The 26,853-nt window shown below is 32.8% G+C and overlaps 3 protein-coding genes and 1 long non-coding RNA gene across 5 annotated transcripts; 3 read left to right on the forward strand and 1 right to left on the reverse strand.

Moving 5' to 3' along the window:
* Window positions 1–548: 548 nt before the first annotated feature.
* LOC107361140 (peroxisomal reductase activating PPAR-gamma) lies at window positions 549–2,372 on the forward strand. Its single transcript, XM_015927890.2, has 4 exons — window positions 549–679; window positions 797–962; window positions 1,047–1,364; window positions 1,634–2,372. The coding sequence occupies exons 2-4, from the start codon at window positions 806–808 to the stop codon at window positions 2,074–2,076; spliced, it is 918 nt and encodes a 305-aa protein (XP_015783376.2). The 5' UTR covers window positions 549–679; window positions 797–805; the 3' UTR covers window positions 2,077–2,372.
* A 100-nt stretch (window positions 2,373–2,472) lies between these two features.
* Window positions 2,473–8,524, reverse strand: CalpC (calpain C). 2 transcript variants are annotated; one of them, XM_015928159.3, is made up of 7 exons: window positions 7,564–8,524; window positions 6,734–7,375; window positions 4,715–5,212; window positions 3,522–4,018; window positions 3,315–3,431; window positions 3,097–3,247; window positions 2,473–3,030 (listed from the first exon to the last, which is right to left on the reverse strand). In XM_015928159.3, exons 2-7 carry the CDS (start codon window positions 7,284–7,286, stop codon window positions 2,828–2,830), a joined length of 2,019 nt encoding a protein of 672 aa, XP_015783645.1. In that variant the 5' UTR covers window positions 7,287–7,375; window positions 7,564–8,524; the 3' UTR covers window positions 2,473–2,827. The 2 variants fall into 2 exon arrangements, with proteins under 2 accessions (XP_015783645.1, XP_089126410.1); XM_089270284.1 differs by having other exon boundaries at window positions 8,259–8,388.
* Window positions 5,211–7,418, forward strand: LOC149094586 (uncharacterized). Its single transcript, XR_016201035.1, has 2 exons — window positions 5,211–6,325; window positions 6,499–7,418. It is a non-coding gene; the product is annotated as an uncharacterized LOC149094586 (long non-coding RNA).
* Window positions 8,525–9,185: 661 nt separating the features above from the next.
* Window positions 9,186–11,773, forward strand: LOC107361046 (lamin). The gene is made up of 4 exons (XM_015927761.3): window positions 9,186–9,698; window positions 9,774–11,034; window positions 11,122–11,211; window positions 11,481–11,773. Exons 1-4 carry the CDS (start codon window positions 9,325–9,327, stop codon window positions 11,520–11,522), a joined length of 1,767 nt encoding a protein of 588 aa, XP_015783247.1. The 5' UTR covers window positions 9,186–9,324; the 3' UTR covers window positions 11,523–11,773.
* The last annotated feature ends 15,080 nt before the right edge of the window (window positions 11,774–26,853 follow it).

Consider the following 26,853-nt stretch of genomic DNA (forward strand, 5'->3'; position numbering starts at 1 on the left):
TGGATTATTGGAAATGCCATTTTTTCAAAATGAAGGCAATTTCAATCTCGATGTTGATCAAAACAATTTTAAAATCGTAATACTTCTCTATTTTGGCAACTGTAAAGGAACAGCAATCCCTGTGACTATATCATTTCATCTTGCTCTGAACTTGGATAGAAAAGTGAAGTGATTTGATCATTTGTTAAAAAGACGCCTTCAATTGATAGATTAATCTATCAATTGAAATGTCTGAAAATCTTTGAGTAAATGTTTTGATTTTTGGGTTTTAAATGCATCGAGATAAACTCTTCGGCCTTCATAAGGTTTAATTTTTGAGAACTTAAGTGGCGAATCTTACACTATGCAAGGCATTCTTTCTTTGCACCTGTTTTCATAATAACTCGAGAACCATCAACAACTGGCTGAAAAATTGTAAGCATTAAAAAACTAAATTGAATCTGAAATTCGAGACCATTTAAAGGGAAACAGGGACGCCATCTGTTGTTCCGATTCTGTTCTGATTCGTTCTGTTTAGTTTTTGCTCAAACATGTAAACAAAGATGACATTTTGCTACTTTACCCATTCTGAAAGTAATTTACCTTAAAAGGTGTTTAGCTGTCCTGATGATGATACTATTGTTTTTCAATGTTCTTCCATCAACTCTAATCGGCAATCGCTACAACAATTAGTCAAAAGGCATGTAAAATAAATCATATCTCGTGATTTACATTCTAGCTATTTTATGTTTACTATTCGTCTGACAGTTTACTCATTTTATCTTCTTTCATTTACCTGGTAACTGTAATTTTTCAGGTGACTATAATGTCATTATTATGTCAATTAAATTGGTTACTACCGGTTTCTTCAATATCTTGGCTTATTTATGCCTTGATGCAGAAAATTACCAAGTTCAGGTATAAAAATAGCTTCAAAAATCAAGTAATATTTATTACTGGAGCTTCTTCAGGCCTTGGAGAGGGTAAGTTTAATTTTGTCTTAATCTGTTTTACAATATCTTTAATTATTATTAGTCATTGATACAATCGTTCTTTTACTTTTAAAGCTTTAACTAGAGTCTTACACAGATTTGGAGCTAAGCTAATCATTGCAGCAAGGGATATAGAGAGGCTTAATGAGCTTCGTGATGAATTAGTCGAGATTTACCCAGAAGGATATCGACCGACATCTTTAAAATTAGACTTGACCAAAATTGATGATATTAGACAAATCACTGAGTCAGCAATAAACATACATGGAAAAATTGATATTGTGATCAACAATGCTGGAATCGGCTATAGAGGAACAATAATGTCAACCGACATCAAGGTTTATCAAAACCTAATGGCAGTAAATTACTTTGGGCAAATTGAAGTAATTAAAGGTAAGCTTTCATACTCACTCATAGTCTAGTATTTCTTTGATTTTTCGGTGCATTAATTTAGCTTTTTCAGATCATTAGGTTTGTAAATAGACCTCACATGAATTGCAAGGCAATTTTAAAGTATACTGATTTCAGTATCATATTATGTCGATCACACCTCATTTCAACTAAATCAATTATTCTGATTGCACTACTACAGAGAAATACTATTGTATTGAGTGAAATATTTCTAGAAAAATTTAAAATTAAAATTTAATTTTATCTTTCAGCAATAACAGAGCATTTTTTAGCGGTTGGTAAAGGAACCATTGTTGGTATTGGCAGTGTTCAATCACAAATAAGTATACCATATAGATCGGCCTACTCAGCTTCCAAACATGCCTTTCAAGCCTTCATGGATTGCCTTCGAGCTGAATTATCTTCCATCCAACCAGGTATCAACGTACTAGCCGTGAATCCTGGTTACATTAGAACTAATTTATCTTTAAATGCACTTTCATCCGATGGATCTCTTTACAATCGAGTAGATGAGACAACTGCATCAGGAATGGATCCAAAGACTGTTGCCGATGAAATCTCGTTAGCAATATATCAGAAGAAGAAAGAATTATTCTTGTCAACATTTACTCATAAACTAGCCATAATACTTCGTTACTTGTTTCCTAGTTTATTTTTCATTCTGATGTCTAAAAGAGCCAAAAAACTCGCTTAAATATTTAATGTATATTTATAAAGGTTATACAAATGTTGGTTTAGATATTATTCAATATTTTTTTAACTTGCTTTAACTGATTAACCGTCCATTTTAGCGCAACAAATGGAATATATATTTATGAATTGTAAAAATATTTTGAAATTAAGAAATATTATGAAAGTCTGATAGATTGCAATGCAATCGTTTTAAAGCCCAATGATAACTGCTTCAATTAAGAAACATAATAAATCTTTTTAAAATGTTATAAAATAACACATTAAATAACATTCAATAAAAATGCTCAATTCATTTACAATGATATTCTGAATTGATGAAGATTAACAATAAAATCATGTCGAATTAATGTGAAATTTAAAATCTATCTATTTATTAATAAATGAGATTTTATGTGTAAGATTCAATCGAAATTAGATTCAACTTTATTGCGGCTTAAAAAAATAGCTTCAATAATGAATTACAAATTCCTTGAACAAACAAATCGTTCTGTGCGATAAATTAATCTTTTTTTACTACAATTTATACACAAAAGAGTAAGTAAATAATCTATAAATGTGATATAAAGTTATTGTTACTAATATCTTCAATAATTTAAATAATATACACCATTTTCAGTGAGATTACAAGAATCAAGTTAACAAAGCTCACAGCATCGGTTTTGAGCTTACAAAGAGCCAACAATTAAACGAAATGGTTTCACCATTCACCTTTTTCGGAGATACAAGGATAATAAATTGAGATTGTCTTTGAATCATGACAGCAAACATGCCTTGATCCATTCAGTTAAGCTCATCTTGATTGTTCCAGTTTTCATTGGGTCCTTTCTGTCAAATAATGTGAACGCAATGCATAGATGAAGTATACTGTGGACAAAATCGCCGAATCTAAGGGTTCCATCTTTCCTCATATATCTTAAAACCAGGTATGAAAGGATTTCCACATTCAATTCAAAGCCTGAAATTAAAAAGGTTCAATAATGAGTGAAAAGCTTTACATGAATTTAATTTTAAATTAACATACCGACATCATGTAAAGCCTCCTTCAATTTATCAGCTCTAAGAATACCTGAAGTACCTTTGGTGTGATTTTTAAATATTGCTTGCCAGAATCGCAAAGAACACATAATGTTCTTATAGTCAGTGAACTTTAATCTGCCGTAAGAGCTGCTTGTCTGTGAAATGGTAAGATTAAACAATATGAATTAAATAGGCAAGATAAAATTACAAGTAGGAACTTACGTCTAAAGTTGCTATAATTTGTCTACAAACTTCCAAGGTAGCACAGCTTTTCACATAATCATTGGGTAAACAGCTTTCAAGAAGTTCCTGTAACTCGAATGCATTAACGGTTTTGTGCTAAATTAAAGTAATGAAAGGAGATTTATGAGAAATTTTGAACAATCAAGTGTAAATTGTTTTAGATTGTTAAAGAAAAAAAAATGTTACCTCATCAGCAAGTTGTAGAAACATGGTTTCATATTGGCTAAATTTAAGGTCAAAAGATGGTGGAGCTTTGATTATGGGTGATTTTATAAGTGAAGGTGATGAATCAAGAAATGATAATTTGATAGAATGGATCGAATAAACTCTTATTGAAAATTGACCTTCCTGTCCTGGTTCGAAGCTTGTTGGTATAAGCACAAATTTACCCTCTTCTAATTGGCACCTCAATGAGATCTGCTTGGTATTGGTGTAAAGTGAATTGTGTAATGAACGATTTCGCTTGAAAAAACTTTTATCCAGTCGAGTTTCACCTGTATAGCCAATGTTACTACACGAATAGAGGCTAAATCCGATTACTTTAGGCTCTAAGACAGAATGTTGATTTAAACAAATGACAAGAGTATCAGGATTGTTAAGAGTTATCATAAGCTGAGGATTAGTATGAAAGGTCTGTACATGATTACGGCAGCCACCGGCAGTTACACCTTTACGCCAAATACCTAGATAAAGAGATAATTTCATAAAAAGAAAAATTAATTTACTTTTATCAAGTTCATGGTTAAAAAAAGTTTAAATGCAATATTCAGATTATTAAACAGTAGATGGCATGATTAACACAATTAACCGCCATTTAGTTGAGGCGCTATTTTTGAAAAATACCGTAAGCATGAAACTCAAGCAAAATCAGTGATAAATGATTTTAAATGATTTATTTAATTGTCTCTAATCAACCTCTTGAACCTCTTAAATCAGTTTTAGATCCAACAATTATTTCTTAAGTCATTTATACACACAAGTGTCTAAAATTTACTCCTATCTGATTTTTCAAGTCTATTTTATCGTGAAAAGCCTCACCTTTAGCATCTAATTAAATTTTTCAAGTGTAACTTTGACTAAAGACTAACCTAAGCTGAATGAGATCAAAAGCTGATAATTGTTTTGTTGTTGTTGAATAACAATTTATAAAATTCGGACTGACCAGAAACAAAATATTGGAAAAGGTTGATCATTAAATGTGGGCAGGAGCTTTGCTACCTTAGCTGTACATTGTTTTTATTTTGCTGGTGTTTCACTTAATTATCTTTAATTAAGTCTCACTTCTGGATGGAGATATTGCTTCCAGTATTAAACTCGTTATCAACCAGTCACTCCATGAACCCTGCTATTTGCCTTGTTATCAATAATGTTGAACTTACCTCGCCAAAATTTAATACACCAAGGACATTTGCCCCTCAGCGTTGGTTCATCTTTACTTGTCTCTGCATCCAAATGGATCACCTCAAGTGAGGTAAAGATTTTCATGAAATCATAATAGGACATCCAAAATTCACCCTCATCACAAGATAGAGTTTTCCTCTCATCATTTGTTAATCTGGACCATTCTATTGAATCTTTACCCCAGCTGCCAATGTAATCTGAACTGGTTCCCAGGGGATTCCTCAGTTTAATCAATATTGGACAAGATTCTTTATGATCTAACCTTTGAACTTCAATGACCCGATAATTGGTTGCTAAATAGATTCCATTGGCAAGCCTTTCATATGAGCTGGATACTGGACTTCCATTGATTGGTGTTATTGCAGTATTTTCATTGGAAACAACAGCAGTTACTATTGAAGTCATCGAGAGCAGTTTGTTTATCAAGGTTGAACAAGATGTTGGTTCCTCTCTCAAAGAAATACTTTCAGCTACACCTGTAAAGCAAAAAAGTTACTGGTTACTTTGGACCCATTAAAGCGAGAGAAAATTATGAGAAATTATTTCAGTGTTAAATTAATTTCAAGATTCCAGCAAGTCATGATTGCTGTTTTAATACAATAACAGAAGCAATTTGGTCAGCAGGTTTAACCAGCAGTCTCAAAGAACCTCAAATTACCTCATTTCTCCTGATTTCTGGTTTGTTTCTTTTATAACTTCACATCTTAATGTAAATGTTTCGTGCTGATCTAACCCATGGATTTGATAATGGCCTTTACAAAGACTCAATTTTTCTCTTTTGACCCAAACTTTATTATGTCATGGTACCTGTTTAAATTTGTTCTGATGAACCAGAAACTGCCTGATTTCCTGATGAAGCTGAGGCTTTAGCTAATTTTAATGATGATGGAAGCTAAAATGGATCTTCACTGAAGCTCTGATGATTTGAAAAGATTTACAATCCACAAAAATGATCTCAAATCTGAATTAACAAACAAAATTAAACTCAATTCAATATTGAATTGAAACCAACTCTAAATAACAAGCTTCATCCTTTCGTGTTTGCCATTAATAAAGATGGAATTTATTTATCTGTTGGACCTATTCTCATGAAATCCTGAATTTTTGACGCTAATCAATAGACGATTATCAATCGCACGGATTTTCACCGATAAGCTGTTTACTAAATTAGATGATAAAAATTACCAATTGCGCTTAACTAATCGATTAGCGATTTACATGCATACTAAACAAGTGTTGAAGCAACCTCGTCTAACTATATTTTCATGGCTGGATTCAATATTACAAGTGATTAGCAAGTCAACTTGACACTGTTCCAAAGCTTGATAGTAATTTATTTTATCAACTTGTTTTGGTTTATGTTTGAACATCCGAAACATTTTAATTGCTCACATATCTGCTTAATTAATTTTAATGTCTAACAAAATGACAAAACATTGTCATTCATCGCTAAAAGATTATTTCAATCCTTTTTAGAACCCTTAGGCTGCTTATTGATGTGAGCTAAAGTGTTATATTTGTGGCATCAGGATGGCATTTGATCTTGCTCTTAAATTATCTCTAATCTAAATAATTAAATGTCTATCAAAGTAAGTAAACATCTTGCAGGATCAGCTAACTGTCAGATAATTGTTATAAATAATTGTATTATTAACTCTTTAATTAGATATTCGAGTGCTTCTTCGTTTCCATTAACTTTAGCTATAATTTTAAAGTGCAAACTTTACTTAACTTGCTTTTCTTGTCAATTTTTTTCTTGCAGCTAATTTCGTGTTAACTGATGTTTTACTTTCTGATGTTGATGCTGCTTTTTCAATTGGAACATTTTCAAGCTATGATGATCACAGTAATTTGATCCACGCTTCTTGATTGTTGATGTGGTCAAATAATTACCAACTCTTTTTCAATGAAAATGGACTAGACAATGAAGGGAAAAGGAAATAAACCCGAATTGTCTGGGTAGAATGACTATGAAGTAATGGTTGAAATTAACTAACCTCCAGTGAAATCAGATAATCCTTCAATGGTTGAACCATATTTGAGAGCTTCGTAGGAACCATGAAGCTTTGCATAAGCCTTTTCCAATAGCGAAGCCCAAAAAGTATCACCTTTAGTTGATTGGATGAAAACAAGTTTATTATTTACAGTTGGTAAACGATCATCAATGACAACCTCTTTCCATTCATCATGCCACCAGAGACGAAATCTGAATAATCCACAATAATTATCTGGATCGAATGATTGATCAGCTGGTACAACGCGATAAAATAATCCTTTTGTTAAGGTTAAAGAGGCAATTGTTGAGACTAACCAACGATCACCCAATTTACCGGGATTAATATCAAAAAAGTTGTGGGAATTGAATAAAATTGCATCGTCCAAGAAAACTGGATAATTGGTCAATTCCTTTGGACGTTTCCATGTAAACGTAAATGGTGGAGTTTGGTGGTAAAAAACAGATGATTGGGTTGCAGGGAAATCAGGGTCTTCAAACAGTTGGCCTGATTTGAGTAAATTTCGGCGAAGCTTTTCATCATCGGACGATAACATTGTTGTGATATATTTTGATGGATGATAAATTAATTTACAATTATCTAGAAGTTTCAACTGCTAATGGCACTACTTCTGATCTTTCATGGCTGAAATTCAAAAACAATAAATTGGTTGGATTAGAAATCACAAGTTTATGATTGATCAATTGTCACTTTAATGTTGTAGCACCAATAAGTAAAATAGATTAGTGTAAATGGGTAGTCAACAATCAGTGGGAAGATTATGGTGCTGATGATGGTGATTTAATGAGAGAACAAAAATGTAAACAAATTACTTTGAGAAAATGAATAATCAGTCACTTTTTACACAATCAGTGGGAGTTGAGGTGAAATGTGAAGGTAACTTGTCTCTTTAGGTAAGGTTAATTAAATAAACGGTAAACAAAATATTTTTGTAAAGAGTTGTGAGAGCGAGTAAGAAGGTTGGGTCAGAGTGGACTCTGAGGGCTAGCTGAAGACACGACTAAGGAATCTAAATGATGATGATGATGGTTTTGGTGATGATGATCATGGAGTGAATTGATCCGGGACGAAAGAGTGGCCCTCAGTATGAATGTTTGTTGCCATTCTGCCAGGTAAATGGAGAGCAGAAAGAGGGATTGGAAGAAGTCGGTTTACAAAAAGAAGAGCGAAAGAAAGAGGAAGAAAGAGAGAGAGAGAGAGAGACAGGCTAAAAGATGATGAAGAATTGGGTATTTAAGAATTATTCAGAGGAAGAAGAAGGTTCAGCAGAAACTGGTGAAAAAAAGGAAAGAAGATGATATAACTTGAAGGGCAAGTTGACTTCTTCAACCGTGAATAGGTTTTGCTTATCCGGGAACAAGTTGACCTGTTTTTATTATATATATATCTCTATATATATTTATTTTGACTGCTTCCACTCAATTCACTATTAGTTAATCACAAGTTGATTGTGGAAGATACAAATAATAATAAGCGAGAAAAAGGAGAAGAAAAAAAAAGAAATAACTTCTTCAAAAACAAGTTGAGGCCTTAAAGAAATCAAGTCCATCTTTACTGTTACTGCACTTCTTAACGGACACTTCATGTTTTTCTTGTTCAACTGGTAATTATAACACATTATTTAAGGATGGGAAACGAGAATTAACTGTGTTAACACTTGAAGTAGATTATTCATCAATTTGAATCACGTTGAAGAAGTTGATCGTCAATTCAATGGCTCATATTACATATTTTATCATTGCAATGCTATACAATGTTACATCGATACCTTTCACATGTGATATCGATATCCCAATTTAGCCATTTTTCAAACAATTTTCACAACTGTTAGACGTTATTTCAACTCAACAATTTCCATTGATTGTTAATTTGGTTTGTAGGCAACATTCACTTTACCAGCAACTAATGGTCATTGTTTTCAAAACAATGGCTACATTTAAACAAGGCCATGTCAGATGTTGATAAAATTTGACAGTTTGATGTTCAAGTAGAGGCTTATGAATATTTATCGTAATTCAATTTTAGAAGGAATTTATAATGAAACTAATCAAAACAGTTAAATAAACAATTGAAATAAACACAGCTGTACTCATTAAATTAGTCACTACATTAGATTTAGCTTTTTTTTTGCTTGCGATATCTTTTGCTCCAGAAAGCTACTCATTGAATTGTTTTTTGTTAACTCAAGTGGCTTTCTATCTCTAAATTTAATTAATATTCAATCAATGTAAATGGTTTAAGTAAACTAATCGTGTTTAAAGTAAATTAAAAATAGTAAGCTTAATGTTTATTCAACTGTAATTTTAAATTTGCCGCTAGTTTTTTAGGTAACCAATAACAAATACCGGTAATCTTTTGTTAACCGCCGAGTGAAGTCACCACTTTAGAGAATCATTTTTAAAATGCAGTGAGGTTTTTCTGGTCTTTTCAGGTTTCCGATTTGGTTTTAAGTTAGACTTGTGGGTGCCTCCCTTTAATTGTTTGGTGTTTTATATTAATTTCTGGTTGTTTGATTATTAAATATAGTTTTTTACTATTGAATTTGTGAAATTATATACTACTTAACACCAATCATGGCTTCAACTGAAAAGTCAAAGCGTTCAACTACCATAGTTGAGGTTTCTTCATCTGAGTCTCGTGCGACAAGCCCTCTTAGTGTTGCCATTAGGACCAGAAAACAAGAGAAAAATGAACTTGCCAATTTAAACGATCGTCTTGCCCAATATATTCAAAGAAACCGAGAACTTCAGCATGAAAATAACAACTATGCCACTGAGATACAATCACTGAAAGAAAGTTGGCAACGAGAAATTAATAAATCTAAAGCCGTTTGCGAAAAAGAAATCAGAGACCTTCGTTTGGCTCTAGACGAAGTATCCACTCAAAAAGCTAAACTTGAATTGGATACCAACCGATTTAGAACTGAAAAGGATGAGATTGATAAAAAGTAAGTTACTCAATCTTTAAGTGTTTTTTTTAAATTTAATCAACTCTTCTTCACATCTCCTTGTTTCAATTTTAGACTCAAGGCAAAACAAAAGGAGTTCTTGAATGTTCAGAAAAAATGTGAATCACTGGAGACACAGTTGGATGATGCCAAATCTCGCCTTAACCAATCTCACAATGAGAGAAAAAGATTGGAAGACAATATCAATGAGCTCAACCATGATCTACAATCGGCCAATAAACAACTTCAAGATGCCCAACGACAGTTGGAGGCTGAAGTATATTCTCGAGTAAACCTTGAAAATCAAATTCAAAGTTTACGGGAGGAGCTTATTTTCAAAGAAACTTTACATGAGCAAGAATTGAGTGAAACTAGAGTCATGAGGGAAACGCAAATTGAACATGCTGTTGAAGAGCAAATCAAAGAGCAGTATGAGCAAAGACTTGCTGATGAACTTGCTGAATTGAGACAGATAAGCGAGGAACAAGTTCGTCTCAACCGTGAAGAGTTAACTCGAACCTATGAAGCCCAACTGAAAGAGCTACAAAAGCGTTTGACTAGTAAAAGCAGCTCAGAAACTACTCTCAAAAATGATTTGCAAACTTTCAGAAATAAGGTTGACTCTCTTACCGCTAAAGTTTCAGAATTGTCTGCAGTCAATGAAGGATATAAGTCTCGTATCAAAGACTTGGAAAAATTGATTGAGCAAGAAAGAAACTGGGCAACATTGTCATTACGGGAAAAGGATGAAGAAATGAGCAAACTTAGAGATGATCTCAAAGAAATTCATAAAGAATATCAAGATTTATTGGATCTTAAAATTGCCTTGGACCTCGAAATCAATGCCTATCGAAAAATGTTGGAAGGAGAAGAAACTCGACTCAGCTTATCTCCTAGAAAGAGTCAGGGTGGACCCGATGAAACTTCCTCAACCTCTGGCCGATTAGCAACTCCCAGAGTCTATGCCATGCCAAGAAAACGCAAACGGGTTGTCATTGAAGACAATGAAAATACAGTTGAATTTAAAACCTTCTCTGACTGTCGAGGTGAAGTTCAAATCAATGATTATGATCAAGAGGGAAAATTTGTCAAGCTTCACAATAAAAGTGACCAAGACATCTCATTGAGCGGATGGCAATTGCAACGTAAAATTGGAGAAAAGGTGGTCACCACCTACAAATTTCCTCGAACCGCAACTATCAAGGCCGGGTCAGAAGTAACGGTTTGGAGCTCTGATAGCAAAGTGACTCATAACCCGCCATCAGATATATTGATGAAAAACAATTGGGGAACCGGTGATGATATATCTACCTCATTGTTAAATCCTGATGGAGAGGTAAGTTGGGCGTGACTCCGTAACATGTCATTAGCTTTTAATATGATATTAATGTTCCCTTTATTTGGTTATTTTACCTTTCTATAGGAGGCTGCCATACGATCCACAACCAAGGTCATTAAATCTCATAAGTTTCGGAGGCTTGCTGATTCTTTTGGGGATTACAACTACTCTGAAGTGAGTTTAAATTTTCTTTGTTGAACAGTTAATCATTTTGAAATTTATAAATCTATTAGCTAATGGTTATAACTGTAAATAATAGTTCAATTTCACTAATCCCACTTTTTAAAGAGTTTATTTAAATGAAAGTTGCTTTATTCAAACAAAAAGCTAAACCTTTTAGTAAAAAAATAAGCCCATTTTTGGTACATTTCAATAATTTGTGACCATCTGTAACTCATCATTAACCTTTCTTTTTATATCCATTCTCTTTTCTTTACCTACAGGTTGATAGCGGAGATAATAAGGAGAAATGCATCCTGATGTAGACATCCATTTTTTTGGGATCGCTTCATTTCTCATGAAATTACCCAACTAATCCATAGCATCATATCTTTTCATATAAAAAATTGAACCCAGTGCTTTTACTATTTTCACCATCTCTTCAAATGTTCCTCTTTTTTTCCGTCTCACCTTCGCACCAACACAACACGAAAACAAAGCCTTTTCAATAGATTGACACTTATATTTAAATTTGATTCGAATTTGTATTGCAATAAATCTTCAATTTTTCAATTAACCCAACAAAGGGTAAAATGTTAAATGGACGGGATTAACTTTGCCCAAAAATAAAAAAGCTAATCAAAATAATTGTGAAAAGCAAAACTGCGCAGAAAAAAAACAATTTCAATATAAACACGGGAAAAGCTTGAAAATAACAAGCTTAAGCCAAAAGTAAATGTTTCATTATTGACTGGATAAAGATGATGAAGATCAAGATGGTGATGATGTTGAGAGATGAAAGACAAATTGAAGATGGTGATAATACACAGAAAAAAGAGGCCTTTACCTGTAAATTAGGATACAAAAGCAATTTGATGTGTTGATCAATGAAACTGTATACAAAGTTGAGACTAGCCATGAATAGGGAAAGTAAAGCCTCTCGAGAGGATCAAAGTTTGTTAAGGGAATGACAAGGATTAAGAAAGACATTTAGTTAATTCTTTCTTTCTTATCATCTTTATCTTTCCCTTGATCCACCTAAATTCACAGTTGTACCTTAATAACATTGAATACCCAAAAAAAAACAACGGAAAAGTTGAATAGAAAAATAAAAACCTGAAAAGTGGTCAGCATCTTCATTGACTAAATCATGAAATTAATCCAGCAAAAAGGAAACAAGAAAACTACTAAAAAAAGCAAAGAAGACAATGATGATGACGATGATGATGAGTGAGTGAGACAACAGAAGATTCGGCGCATTCCATGGAAATGATGAAATCCATTCAAACTCCCAGTTACTGAGATAACATTGATCAGTAAGTTATAACAAGGCACCAATTTATCAACAGTAACCGAGGAAAACAAAGACAAAAAGATATTTAATTGTGTATCAGACAATTGTGACAATTGTATAATCATTGAGGAAATTGTTAATCATCACGATAATTGTCTCTTAAGACTTGCACTCAAAGAGTGGATCGTTTAAACTTTACGTGAAAACACATTTGGATTATTAAAACTTGCAGTGTATTTAACCTTTGATTATCAACTAAAAGTGTTTCAATTTGTAACAATTGTGTGTTTAGTGCAAGTGACAATTTATTTGTGGATTAAACAGTAAGCTCATCATCAGTTTAAAGGTAAGTAAAACCCAAATGAATCTTGGAGAATAAAGAAAATGATGAAAAATTGAAGTAAATGATTCAAGGAAAACAGAACTGCATTAGAAGCTGTTTTTGATATTTTGTTTCATTTCAGCTCAAAACTGACCACTTGGAACACTTTTCTTAGAATAATTTTCTTACCGAGAAAATTTATTGTTTACTGTCAACATCTTGTCAACTGAATGCTTGTTTCTGACAGTTTCACATCAATTGTCAGCAAGTTTGTGTATTACACCAGAAACAGCAACAGAAAAAATAAAACAACAAAAAAGCCAAAACATTAATCGAAATATGTTTGAACACGAAGTAAAAAATTGAACCAGAAATTTTAAACTCTAAATGTAAGGTAACCAGAACACACAATTGCCAAATTGTTAACAATTGAATCATGAGAATATTTGCTAAAAGAAAGTCGAACGCCAAATGAATGGAGAAAATTTTCTGTAACATTTCAACTCCAAGTGGCATCATAATTCCCTGTTAAATATATCTACACATTTATCTCATTTTTACCGGTAACTTATGAGTAACTCTTGTAATGAGAATGATGAAGATGAGGAAAAAGGAAGTGCATATAAGAGGATTAATCTTCATCTAAAAAGTTTCACACAATTTTCTTCTTCTCCTGTTTCAGACTAACATGGAGATAATGATGAAGGATAAAGAGTGATATTCATTGAAAATGGATTCTTGATTGTTGTTTTTTCACTTTAATCATAAACAGTATTTACTTGTTGGCAAAGAAAAGGTAAAAATGAAGAAAAGTCTTTTCACTGAAAAACTGTTCACTACTTTAAACGATATTAACATATGAAGATGATGATATTGGAAGACAATTTTCCTTTCTTCTCATGTTTATCGTTCTGAACATTTTCTCCTCAATTCAATCCATTTGTTTTAGTTTTGCTTTCCACTGTTTAACGACATTTGCTGTCACAAAAACACTTGCAATCACAAATTATTATCACCATGAAATTATCAATAGAAAAGTGAGAAAAATTGAAAAGCAGAAAAAGAATGAAAAAAAAATCTGAAAAACTAATTTACCAAAATTGCCGTAAGCTAAGTAACAACATTGAACCAAAAGTGTAGAGTTCAGTTAAAGAAGAAAGAAAATTTATTGAAAGTAAAAAAGAAACTTCGTCTACAAGAGTTTAATTGCAGAGTCCAATATGAGATGGTTACAAAGTAAAACACATTCTGTTTGATCAATTGGTCAGTTTGACCTTTTAAGGGCTCAAAGAGTCCTCGTTGGGTACAATTGAGTTGGGTCCTCGTAGAGTAAGAGCCATTTGGGCTCCAGGGTAGTTAATTAGGAAGAAGAAGATTGAAAATAGGTTTTAAGTACTTATTGTGAGAGCTCAATTTGAAAGCTAAATTTTAGTACTAAGTTTTAGTACTTAAATCTAGTACTAAGTTTCAGGGCTAGATTTTAGTACTAAATTTTAGTACTGAGTTTTAAAGCTTTATTTAGATGGAGCTTGAGGGAAAAGATTAGAAGAGAAAGGCAAAAAGAAGTTGGGACAGTTCATCTCCCCCTACTGATTTAATTCACGAGTCCGTTCGTGGTATATAGCAATGTTAGATACGTGGGCGACTTGCTTGTTTCCTTGATCATCGAGGTAAATTACAGTCTTAGGATTGTTACCGAATTTCTTTACTTGATTAACAACAAACGGTCCTTTTTGAATTCGCTTTTTGCCACGGTATCCAAATTTAACTAAGATTTTGTCGCCTTCTTTGAGGTTAAGAGCACCGAAATTTCTTCTGTCATTATTTTGACGGATTTTAGAAATTTCGTTTTCACTTTTGCGTTTTTCTGGTGATAAATCATCATGCTTCAATCCAAAGTTTTCATCTGCTGGTAGCAATGGACTTTCACCATACAACTTGAACCAAGGAGTGCATCCAATTACAGAGTGATAGCTTCTGTTAGAGTAACATATTGCTGATGCGAGTAAGCTTTTCCAATCTAATCCGGATTCTCGGTAGAGGCCAATAAAAGATTTGACATCTCTCATCTTTCTTTCGACTAATCCATTGGCTGCCGGATGATAAGGCGAAGTATTCTTAAGAGTTATTCCTCTTGTTTTAGCCCAATTCTGCATTTCACGTGAAGTGAAAGCTGTTCCATTATCCGATACAATGACTTTTATGTCGTTTATTCTGCTAAAAGAATTGAGAAAGTTTAAAACAGCCTGAGTTGATTCCTTCATGGCTTTACCAGCAACAATGCGTGTAGCCTCATCGACTAATAGCAAAAATGATTTCGTCTTTTTATTGACGTCTGATTTCTTTTCAAGTTCACCAAAATCAATATGAACAGTGTGAAATGGTATTTTTGAGTGATTGGGAAGGAAAGGAGGATCAAACTTTGGTTTAGATTTGTTCAGTTGGCAAATATGGCAAGTTTTAATGTATTCTAAAATATCTCTTTTCATACCTGGCCATGCGAAACGCATTTTAATTTTATGGTATGTTCGCCAGTAACCACCGTGACCACCTGAGTCCCTATCGTCATGATAAGCTTTCAAAATTTTGGCAATCTGAGTCTTTTCTAGACATGCTACTTTATTACCATTTTCAGTACTAGAATGCAGAGCTTGATTTGAGCACTCATTTTTAGTACTAATTTCCAGTACTGGATTTAAGTACTCATTTTTAGTACTAGTTTTTAGTGCTGAATTCAAGTACTCATTTTTAGTACTAGTTTTTAGTGCTTGTTTTAAGTTCTTATTTTTAGTACTTATTTTAAAGTCTGTTAGTTTAGATGATAAAAAGGCATAAGCGGGCTCATCTAAACACAATCTTGATATCGCATCTGCATCTGAATGTAATCTGCCTGGTCTATGATCTATCTTTATGTCGTAGGACATCAGAAATAGCTGCCATCGAGCTAGTCGACCTTTAGGTTCTTTTAAATTCATTAGATATGCTAGAGCTGCATGATCAGTGTGTACCACAAAAGAACGTCCTTCAAGAAATGATCTAAAGTATTTAACAGCTTTTATTACTGCGAGAGCTTCCTTTTCAGTAATAGAGTAATTTATTTCTTGTTTTGAAAATGTGTAGGATTGATATCCTATTACTCTAAGTTGTTGATTCTTGGGCTTTCGGATATCTCGCTGATAAAGTACAGAACCTGAACCTAAACCACTCGCATCAGTGCATAATTCAAAAGGTAATTCTGAGTCAGGTAAATTTAAAATTGGATTAGAGGTAATAATGACTTTCAATTTTTCGAAGGCTTCTTGACACTCTTCACTCCAAATGAATGGTTCATTCTTCCTCTTCAATCTATCTAGAGGTCTAACTATGGATGCATAATTTTCAATAAAACAACGAAAGTGACCAGTAAGTCCGGTAAATTGTCTGAGAGAATGTAAATCATGTGGCGGTGACATTTTGCGCACTTTTTCTATTGATTCAGCTTTAGTTGTTTTTGTATTTCCATCAATAATTCTACCCAGAAACTTCACTGAGGGTTTCAAGAATTCAGATTTCGATACATTTATTATCATGTTAGCTTCACTTAATTTGTTCAAAACTTGATAAGTTAGATTTGAGCATTCCTCTTTAGATTTTGCACCTATACAAATATCGTCTATATAAACACAAACTTTTCCTGTTTCTAGCAAGTCAGCTAATATGTTATTCATATGTCTTTGAAACAATGATGGACTGTTTTTCCAACCAAAAGGAAGGCGAGTCCATTCATAGTGACCAAAAGGTGTTACAAAAGCTGTGTATTGGCGTGTGTTAGGGGATAAAGGCAATTGCCAAAATCCATCTTTCAAATCTATTTTAGAGAAATACTCGCATCCTCCAAACAAGGATATAATGTTATCGATAAGAGGGAAAGGAAAGGGATCTAACTCAGTTTGTTTATTAATTTCCCTGTAGTCAATGCAAAATCTAAGCTCACCATTTTCTTTTGGTGCTAGCGTAACAGGAGAAGCAAAATTAGAGTTAGAATTAGTTATGATTCCTCGTTTGAGTAGCTCTTTTATCTTTTCTCTTGCATAGCTTAATTTATGGCTTGACATTGAATATGGCTTAAGACGAACAATTGAATGAGAATCTTTAAGCTTGAAATCAACGAAATTATTTGAGTCTGGAAGTTTGTCTGAACAAATATTTGGAAATATTTGTTTGACTTTATCATGATCATCAATGAGAGGAATAGAGAGGAAAGCATTTTGAGGAATTTCTTGACAAAGTTTTATTCCTAAAAGTGAAAGATCATCACGTCCTAAAACTACTGGAAAAGGAAGTGAGTCAAGAAGCAATAATTTAATTTTAGATGATTGACCATTAAGACTGATATTTGTTTCGCAAATACCGTCAGAAATAAAAGTACTTCCATTCATCTGCCTTGCAGATTGCTTGTAAGCTGAGTATGGCCAGCCATTTTCTACAACAACGGAAGACCTAACATAGCTTTGGTCAGAGCCTGAATCTAGAATACACTGATAAGATTTACCATTAACAACTACAAAGTTCTTAGGCTCTAAACCACGAATTCTGGCGTTAAAAAGAGATAGATTTTCACAACATTCATTTTTAGTACTAAATTCTAGTGCTTGATTTGAGTACTGATTTTTAGTACTAATTTCTAGTACTTGATTTGAGTACTGATTTTTAGTACTAATTTCTAGTACTTGATTTGAGTGCTGATTTTTAGTACTAATTTCTGCATTTGAATTATCAACTGAACTAATTGCAACCAATGAAGCCCGATCATTCATTTCCTGACAAACAAATGCATCTGTTGATGGTTTTGTTTTGTTCACATTGTGTTGGTGTTTGAAAGGGGGCTTTGATGTGATCTTGCTATTAGAAGATTGAGACTTACCCACACGTGATGGTTTGATTGTTTCCAAAGCGTCTCGTAATTCTTGTTTGGTTGCGAGTGAACGAGTTGATAGTTGGTTTTGAATCTCATCTGGTAGTCCGAGGAGTACAAGAGTTACAAAGTTGAAATCATCGATTTCTGGGAAGGCAAGTTGAATAAGCCGTTGCTTATCATAATAATAATCGAAAATGTCACCACTGCGATATTCCCATTTTAAAGCAAGATTTGCACAACTAACGCGATTATGTCCAAATGATCGAAGGAAAGAATTTTTCCAAAGCTCCCAATCTTCACTAACATTATCGCGCACCATGCTGTTAAACCATTTCAAAGCATTTCCTTCAAGATTAGATTTCAAACCATTAATCTTGGCTTTGTCTTCAAACCAATTGTTGTGATCACACATTTTTTCATAGGTACACATCCAAGTTTTGGCGTCCTCACTTTTTCCATCAAATTTGGAAATTTCCATGCGATGAATTTTCTGATGAGCCAAAGGTCGAAGAGATTCTTGGAAGCAACGCAGAGTATTGTTGAACATTTCTTGCTGGGCTTTTATCATTTCACTGACAGCCTGTAACACTAAGGAATCTTGAGATGTGGTTGTTGATTGAATTGATGGAGCACCGGTAGCTTCATCAGTATCATCACTGAGAACACTACCATAGTCATTGTTGACATAAGAAGATGATTCTTCAGCACTTAAATGAACTGTTAAAGTTCGATGATGAGTAAAGTTTTCCAAAGCGGACGCTACGGAGGGCTTGGAGAACAAAGTTTGATGAGAACTAGCACCGCGATGTGGTTCATCCACCATGGTCCACTCTTCATCGGTAGCTAGTTTGTATTTCAAGAGGTTGATTTGCTGATTTTCAGCTTTCACAAAGTAAAATTTGAATTTGTTGGACATACTGCAATCCTGTCGACTGCGCCAATTTTGTAGAGTTCAGTTAAAGAAGAAAGAAAATTTATTGAAAGTAAAAAAGAAACTTCGTCTACAAGAGTTTAATTGCAGAGTCCAATATGAGATGGTTACAAAGTAAAACACATTCTGTTTGATCAATTGGTCAGTTTGACCTTTTAAGGGCTCAAAGAGTCCTCGTTGGGTACAATTGAGTTGGGTCCTCGTAGAGTAAGAGCCATTTGGGCTCCAGGGTAGTTAATTAGGAAGAAGAAGATTGAAAATAGGTTTTAAGTACTTATTGTGAGAGCTCAATTTGAAAGCTAAATTTTAGTACTAAGTTTTAGTACTTAAATCTAGTACTAAGTTTCAGGGCTAGATTTTAGTACTAAATTTTAGTACTGAGTTTTAAAGCTTTATTTAGATGGAGCTTGAGGGAAAAGATTAGAAGAGAAAGGCAAAAAGAAGTTGGGACAGTTCAAAAAGGAATCATTATTTTTGTTCCTTTTTTTCGTTCATTGATTGAACAACCAACAATTGATCCGATAAATCAGTTTAATAGTGATAATGGAAAGGAAAAGTTTGCCAGAAATGAGCAAAAATTTTGTGTAAATCGTGATTAATCTCTTCTCATGTTTACCTGATTTGCTCAATGTTGATGGAAAGAGTAATGAAGGGAAAAATAAAGGGATTGAAGCCAGTTTGTATGTTGATTTAAAAGTGGTTTACTGTCATTGATTGGGAATTGGTGAGTCGCTGGATGATCATGGAAGAGGATAAAAGGTGTAATAAGATAAACAAGGTATTCAGTTGAATGTCACTTTGATTAGCATGTTAAAAGGGAAACCTGTTTCTACATTTTCCAATGGGAATTTTCATTTACACCATTTTTCAATTAATCTGATTCACTTATTATTTTCCTTGGCAAACACAAGCTTCAATATCACCATGTTCATCATTATTTACGTCCCTGTCTTCTCCTTCAACATGAATGTATTTATCAATTGAACTGGTTGAATCGAAGTTAATGAAAAAAAACATTTTGATAGAATCACTCGTCATTCTTGAAAAGAACGAGTTTCATCTCCAAACCAGTAAAAAATATATTCAGTCTGCTATAAAGTCTGTTTAGGAATGCAAAAAAGCACACAAAAACTCAATGAAATATTGAAGTAACATTCAGTTTCATTAAAGAAAATGTTATGAGATTTTGACTTCGAAACAGTTTCACTTCGAATTAAACCCCAACAGTCAAAGAGCCAATTTATTGACAATGGAGCAATCGATTGTCTCAGTAAGCCAATGCTAATGTTTTCCCTTGCAAGTCAACCTGATCTAATAGTAGATTGTCAGTGAGCTTTTAGCACTCATTAAGCTGACTTTCATTATTAAAATCATTTTCGTGAAACTTGCGTTTTGGCTCAATATAAGTGTGTAATTATGAAGCCCATTTGATGTTGAACTTGATGCAGGGAAAGGGACTCTTCTCAGTTGATAATTCATAATCTCAAGCCTAACAGGTCTTGGAAAGTCTTGGTTGGCATTTTGTTTTATGAGAAAGCAAAAGTCGATTCATGATCTTTAGTCAGTTTTAGGCGGACAAAGTTAAGGTTAGGGTGAAAGGGGAGATAAAAATCAAGACGATAATGTTGATGATGATGATAATGGTAACTTGGTTGGTTGAAATTGAAATGTAAAGTGAATAAATGAAGGAAAGAAGATCACATTATGTAGCCCATTTAATGTTGAATTTGATGTTGTGAAAGTGACTATTCTAGGTTGATCATTCATGACCTCAAGCCTCAAGTCTTGGTTGGCATTTTGATGAAGGTTATGATGAGAGCAGAAGAAAGTATCGACTGTAAGGTTATACTATCGATTTCACGGAATATTCAACGATTAGTTGAAAGGTTCATTTTCATCTTTCGTTTTTCATCTGGTCATTTCACGTTTTGGTGCATTTTATAACATTTTATTCATCATTTAACTTGAACTCAACTTCAGTTGGCACAAAAGCGCATTTTGTTGAACCTCATTGTGTAGCCATTTTGAAACATTGAGTTGATCCACTTAATTCAATGTTTCCTTCCGATTGTTCATTTCCGATTCATTAAAACCCTTGAAAACATTGATAGCGCTTCAAGGGGACAAAAAACTCATCTAATCAACTAATTAGCAGAACACAAACAATTTGTTGAAACTAAAAGCACAAAAAAATCTTGAAAAGCGAAACAAAAAATTTTTCCAAATAACTTATCTTTAACCTGTTCTCCACCTAAAATCTTTCGAGTTTGAATCAAAAGTTAATCACTCGATTAAAAGGCTTATTAACGAATTGATCACCTTTTCATTTCTTTTGATTACTTTTGATTTGCATTTAATTGCTTTCCCTTTCCTTTGGAACTGAAAAAATCTCAATTGTGATCAATATCTTGCAAGTGAATAATCAAATGGATTATCTTGATTATCTTTTCTCATCAATTCACATTAATTATAGCTTTAATCGATTCAAGACACTTTCTGATCAACTAATTGCAATCATTATTTTCACTTCCATTAATCTTGATTAATAAGTTAATAATCAAGGAATAAAGAATGAAAGGCAAAAATGAAATTCCGTTTTTTTCCTCATTCCTTCCATTTAATCCAATTCATCTTTTCTGCTTTTACCATTTAACATTCATGTAACATCCATTCAAGATGATAATCATGACAATGATGATGACGATGAAACAAGAATCTAATGATAACATTGAGAATCATTCATTTTACCTTTATTTATGTATAAATAATATTATCAGGTTAAATATTTATCATTGGAAAAGGTAAAGAAACTGAAATATTTATATTTTAATAGCAACAGCAAAATGTTAAACAAAAAAATTACTCTTCTTTTTGCTCTTATCCAATTCATTCCCTGTCATTATTATCATCTTTTAAAGATAAAATAACAATAAAATTGTTGCTGCTTTCATCATCATCATCATTATCATCAACTTTATCATCCTTTTTTTATACCTTTTAACTAAATATCAATAACATTTATTGCAAAGTTGAAAAAAAAGAAACTATTAAATTTTTTTATTGCTCTTCCAGTAATGATAGACTTTTTGTTCCTTCATATAAATATTATTCATTAACTAACATGATAACTTCATTTGAGATGAAAATTTTCTTTTTATCCAATTATTACTAAATCATCGAATATTTGGTTTTTTGGCTTTTTTTGCTGGTAAAAACTGTTCATTATTTTGTTATTTGTGATTAGAAATATTTTTTTCTGGGAGTTTCGTTTCTTGGAGTGAAAAAAGCATTATATTGATTAAGGAACGAGTAGAAAGATATCAGAATTGTTCAGATTAACTCAATTGTTGGCCTTTGTTTTGTTAAATCATTTATTGATGAAACAATCACAATCAGCGGTTTTATTAGGAAACAGAAAACAAAATTTAACTTGGATTTAAAAGAACAAGTTTGATTGCTGATTTTATCTTTTCTAAGGTTGTTCAATATTAAGGTTAAGAATCTCGCTTGAGATCAATTTAATAACTGAGATTGTCGGAGGAAAGAAGAGAGTAGGAGGATAAGAATGGTTGAGATGGGAGTAAAAAGTGAACAATGGATTGAAATTGAAAAATGCTCAAATTGCAAGTACTCAACAGAATGATAAGTGAAGAGGCCAAAGACAAATATTTAGCCTTTTCGATTCGTGGTTTTTATTCAGTCTTAACCGTAGATAAATTACCGAGAATTGGAAATAAAATTCAAGATGATAATGAAGAAGATAATGTTCTTGGTGATAATGATTCATATGGTGGAAATTGAAATGAAAAAGGGAATAAATAATGAACGGAATGAGGTTCATCATCACATTATGTAGCCCATTTGATGTTGAACTTGATGCAGGGAAAGTGGCTCTTCTAGGTTGATCCTTGCTCGAACTCAAGCCTAACCAGTCTTGGGAAGTCTTGGTTGGTATTTTGTTTATGAGAAAGTTAAAGTCGATTCATGATCTTTAGTCAGTCTTGCTGGTGCATATTAGGGTGAAAGTGGAGATGGAATCAAAACGATAATGGAGATGATAATTTGGTTGATGATGATTTGGATGTTGATGTGGAAATTGAAATGCAAAGTGGAATAGAAAATGAAGGGAACAAGATCGCATTATGTACCTCATTTGATGTTGTTGATCCTAAGACAGTGACTCTTCTAGGTTGATCACTTACAACCTTCAGCCTAACTAGCCTTAAGTCTTGGTTATCATTTTGATACACATTAATACATGCATGATGAGTATGATGATGAGAGCAGGGGAAATTAAAAAACTAATAGTTTTTTTCATTTAATGCGATCTAGTTGATTCTAGTCACTTGAGTTCGTGACTATTTACTATTTTTATTCCTCTCTTCATCCCTCATCATCATCTTTTTTCTTCATCTGCTCATCATTTTTTCCCTCACAAACTCATCCAACTTTCACTCAATGCAAGTAGACTAGGCCCATGCTGAGAGTTGCCTCTGTCTTGTATGATAAACCTGTCTTCCCATCAACTCATTGAACCATCCCTGCTTGTTATCATCCCTTTACTGGTTACTTTTTTGTCTACTTTTTTTGAACAACCATCTACTGTCAACTATCTCAATTTGTATTAGTATGAATTTATTATCAATTTATGTTAACATTTGTAGGACAATTTTCAAAAAAATGGTAAAATAACTTGTTTATCCTATTAGACAGAAGATGAATATAAAATATCGTTCAAGAGGATTTTTCATGATAAAGAGTTGGGTTTAGTGAACAAACATGGTTATGTTGATTTTGCCTTTTTTATTCAACGGATAAAGTTAGTCTTTTATGGACAAAAAAAGATGGACTTACCATCATTCTTGATGGATTCACATTTTATGGGTTTTCACAGTTTGGGTTCATAATCATTAATGTTAAATCATCTTTACTCTTTCACATCCCTTCAACGTTATCATCATCATTATCAGAAAGACGAAGAAAGATAATATTTTGTCGTTTTTTCTCTTCCTACGAATTTGTTTTTATCCTTTCTTTTTTGTCTACTTCTTGTTACTTCTTTCAAGCCAATTATTTTCTCAACACTTGGTCATCTTATCATCCTATTATCTACTGGTCAAGTCCATTTTTCATTCTAGTATCATGGTAACTTGAACAACCTTTCAGATACATTTTGTGTTCCAATTTTATTCCAATTTATTACAATCTTTTTTCTCGAAGCAACCTTTTTCGTGCAAAATAAAGTGAAAAAAACAAAATGATTCTTCACCGGCATCAGATAATGAGAATCATGAATAAAGTTAGATTATTGATATCATGATGATAGGCTGAAAACATGATGAGAAACAGTGATGCTTGTTAAAAGAAGTCTGGATTTTTGAAAAGGATTTAAATCTCATGTTCCTTAATTTGTGATCTCATGATTGAAAGGAAAGGTTTAAATGCAGAAATGAAATTTTTCCAGAAAAAGTGAATCAATTTCAGGTTAGTAATTTCTTCCAAATTCAACAAGAAACTTTAAGAATAGAATAGAATTCAAGTTTCATAAATAAACTTTATTAGATCAAATTTTAACATTTCTCATTTTGAAAACAATTATTGTGCACATGAATTCATGTTCACAAAGATTCTATTACATTTTACGATTACATTTTATAGCAGTCACTTGCATTGTTTGATTAAAGATCCAAAGAATCAAACGGCAATAGAAGACTGGTCTAGCCTCTAGCTGTGATTTAAGCAGTGCCAGCTCTAGCGTCTGCTGCGATTTTAGTAGCGTTAGCTGCAGCGTCGAATGCGAGTTTAGCAGTGTTGTCTGCAGCGTTAGACGCGAGTTTAGCAGTGTTGTCTGCAGCGTCTGACGCGAGTTTAGCAGTGTTAGCTGCTTCATTGGCAGAATCAGTTGGAGATACGTCAGCTGTAATGTTACCAAAGATAGCAATGATTGCTGTCACAAAGATACATAAAATTCTACTCAATTGCATTCTGAATTTTTTGTTGTTTTTAGTAGAATGAGTGGGTGTATTAAATAATATTGAAGAATCACTAACTTACTTGTCAAACTTGAAACTTGGATTGATACTTTCTGTCTAAAAACCCGACTTTTATACTTTTTCTCGATACACAGATGTGCATATACAGATTGTTTGTTTTATGTAAATTTTTGATGATCTGCAAACTTTTACAAGTTAATTCTCTTAAAATTAAATTGAATGAAACACTGATCAAATTGTTTGATTAATCAAAAATGGCAATAATATTAATTTTTCCCAAATAAATAATTGTTTAGCAATTTTTAAACTCCGAACACAAAACAGCAAATTATTGAAAAGGAAAATTTCTCTAGTTTTTCTCTATCTTTACTTTTCAAGTTAGTCAAGTTATAACTTATAACTTATAATCATCTTTTAGCCTAATTTTGATAAAAGGAAGCGACAAAACACAAAATTTTCTAAGATACTGAATGATAGTTTATCTCTTATGACAAAAAATTACTTAATAGTCAGACTAGCGGCTTGCATTCTGGATATTCCATCGGCTAATGCACAAATAGGAAGACTATGTCTTGTCAACATCACTAGTATTTTAACATTAAAGTTTTCTCACTGTTTATCGTGAATCCTTAGGCATGCTCAAGTATGCGCCTTGTAATCAGATCGGTCATGGTTTCGATTTTTTGGAACTCTGTGTTTTTTATTTACTCTCGTTATGAAATCCGGACACATGTATGAAACGATTTCATTCTCCGGAAAGCAACTTCTGAATTATCTTGATTCTTGACTGGTTTACTATTTAAATAAAAAGGAGAAGGATTTTGAATCGAATGTATCAAAAAATATTCTCGATTCAAAGGTTACATCCTTGGGATTCGAGTATGGGTAGGTTGGACAGCATTCATTTTCTACTATTTAAGGGCTACGATTATTCTGTTATTTGACGTCTAATTGATAATTGAAGGCCATTTTCTGACATAGCAAGTGGTTTCTATTTTTGTTGTTTGCTCTACATCACCATAGGTCACGAATGCTTTTTGGATTATCTTTCAGCACCAAAAATGTAATAGCACATACAGGATTAATAATGCATTTTGCCGGGACTGACGCGATTTATTCACGAAAACTTTTATTTTCATCGTTTCAATGAGAGCTCAACTTGTATATACATTCATCCTGCTGATTACTCAAAAGTAAACCTTTTTGAAATAATTTGACTTTTGTGATATCGTAAACAAGTCCACGCGACTTCAAATTATTTTAATTCAAATGCCTTGAATCGAGTAAACTCTTGTCACAAAACAAATTAAATTGTAGGTTGATCTATACTCTGTGTGTTATTATTTGCTTGCAACGATAATAATGCAAAATAATCCAATGATCAAAATAAGACTGCCAGACTTGTGAGTTTAATCTTAAAACCTTTTCAAAGCTACGCAAGTGAAACAATCAGTCATAACAACCAAGTGACTAACAAGGTCTACAAACTGATTGGAATCGATGAAAAGAAAGACAGAAAGTCAACAATTGCAATTGTTAAAACAAACAGGTAATCATTGAATCATCTCTATTCTATCACCAAACAGATTGAATTAAATGTTGACCAGCATGGCTTTTTTGGTTTAACAAGAAAAACTTTTTTCCCTTCATTTGGTCAGTTTTGTTTTCCTTGTTGGTAACCAAATTTTTTATCCAATAATAAACATTTTGTGGACCCACTTTTGGTGTTAATGTCATTATAACTTATTGATAAATGAATAATCTCTAAACTGTTGGAGCAAACTTATTTACTAATTGATTTACAAATTAACTTAACAACAGAAACTCTTGAAACAAGAAAAAAAGAGAGAAAAGTCAAAGAAAAGAGAAAAAGTAATTTTCCTTTTCACTTTTGTCTTTTCGCCTTATTATTCTTATTCTTCTCCATCCTCATGCTCATCCCCTTCATCATCATCTTCATTCTTCCTTCATCCTCTTACACATTGAAAAAACCCCATTTAATTGGCAATTAGAGTTACTAATTTAGTCAACCTCAGCAATCAATTCTTTTCGTCTTCTCCTTTCTTCCTTTTGTTCACATTTGATTACTTGAATTTGGTCCTTGTTTCACCTTGATCATCATCTTATTACTAGCTGAGCAATTTGAAATGAAATTCAACTTAATTGTCTGTTCAAGTTGAATATCATTTAACAAATGTTTAGCTTTTCATCGATATTACA

This window comes from Tetranychus urticae, chromosome 1 (genome assembly GCF_039701765.1).
Source record: "Tetranychus urticae isolate SD_2017Ah chromosome 1, NJAU_TeUrti_SD_1.0, whole genome shotgun sequence".
NCBI classification, from domain to species: domain Eukaryota; kingdom Metazoa; phylum Arthropoda; class Arachnida; order Trombidiformes; family Tetranychidae; genus Tetranychus; species Tetranychus urticae.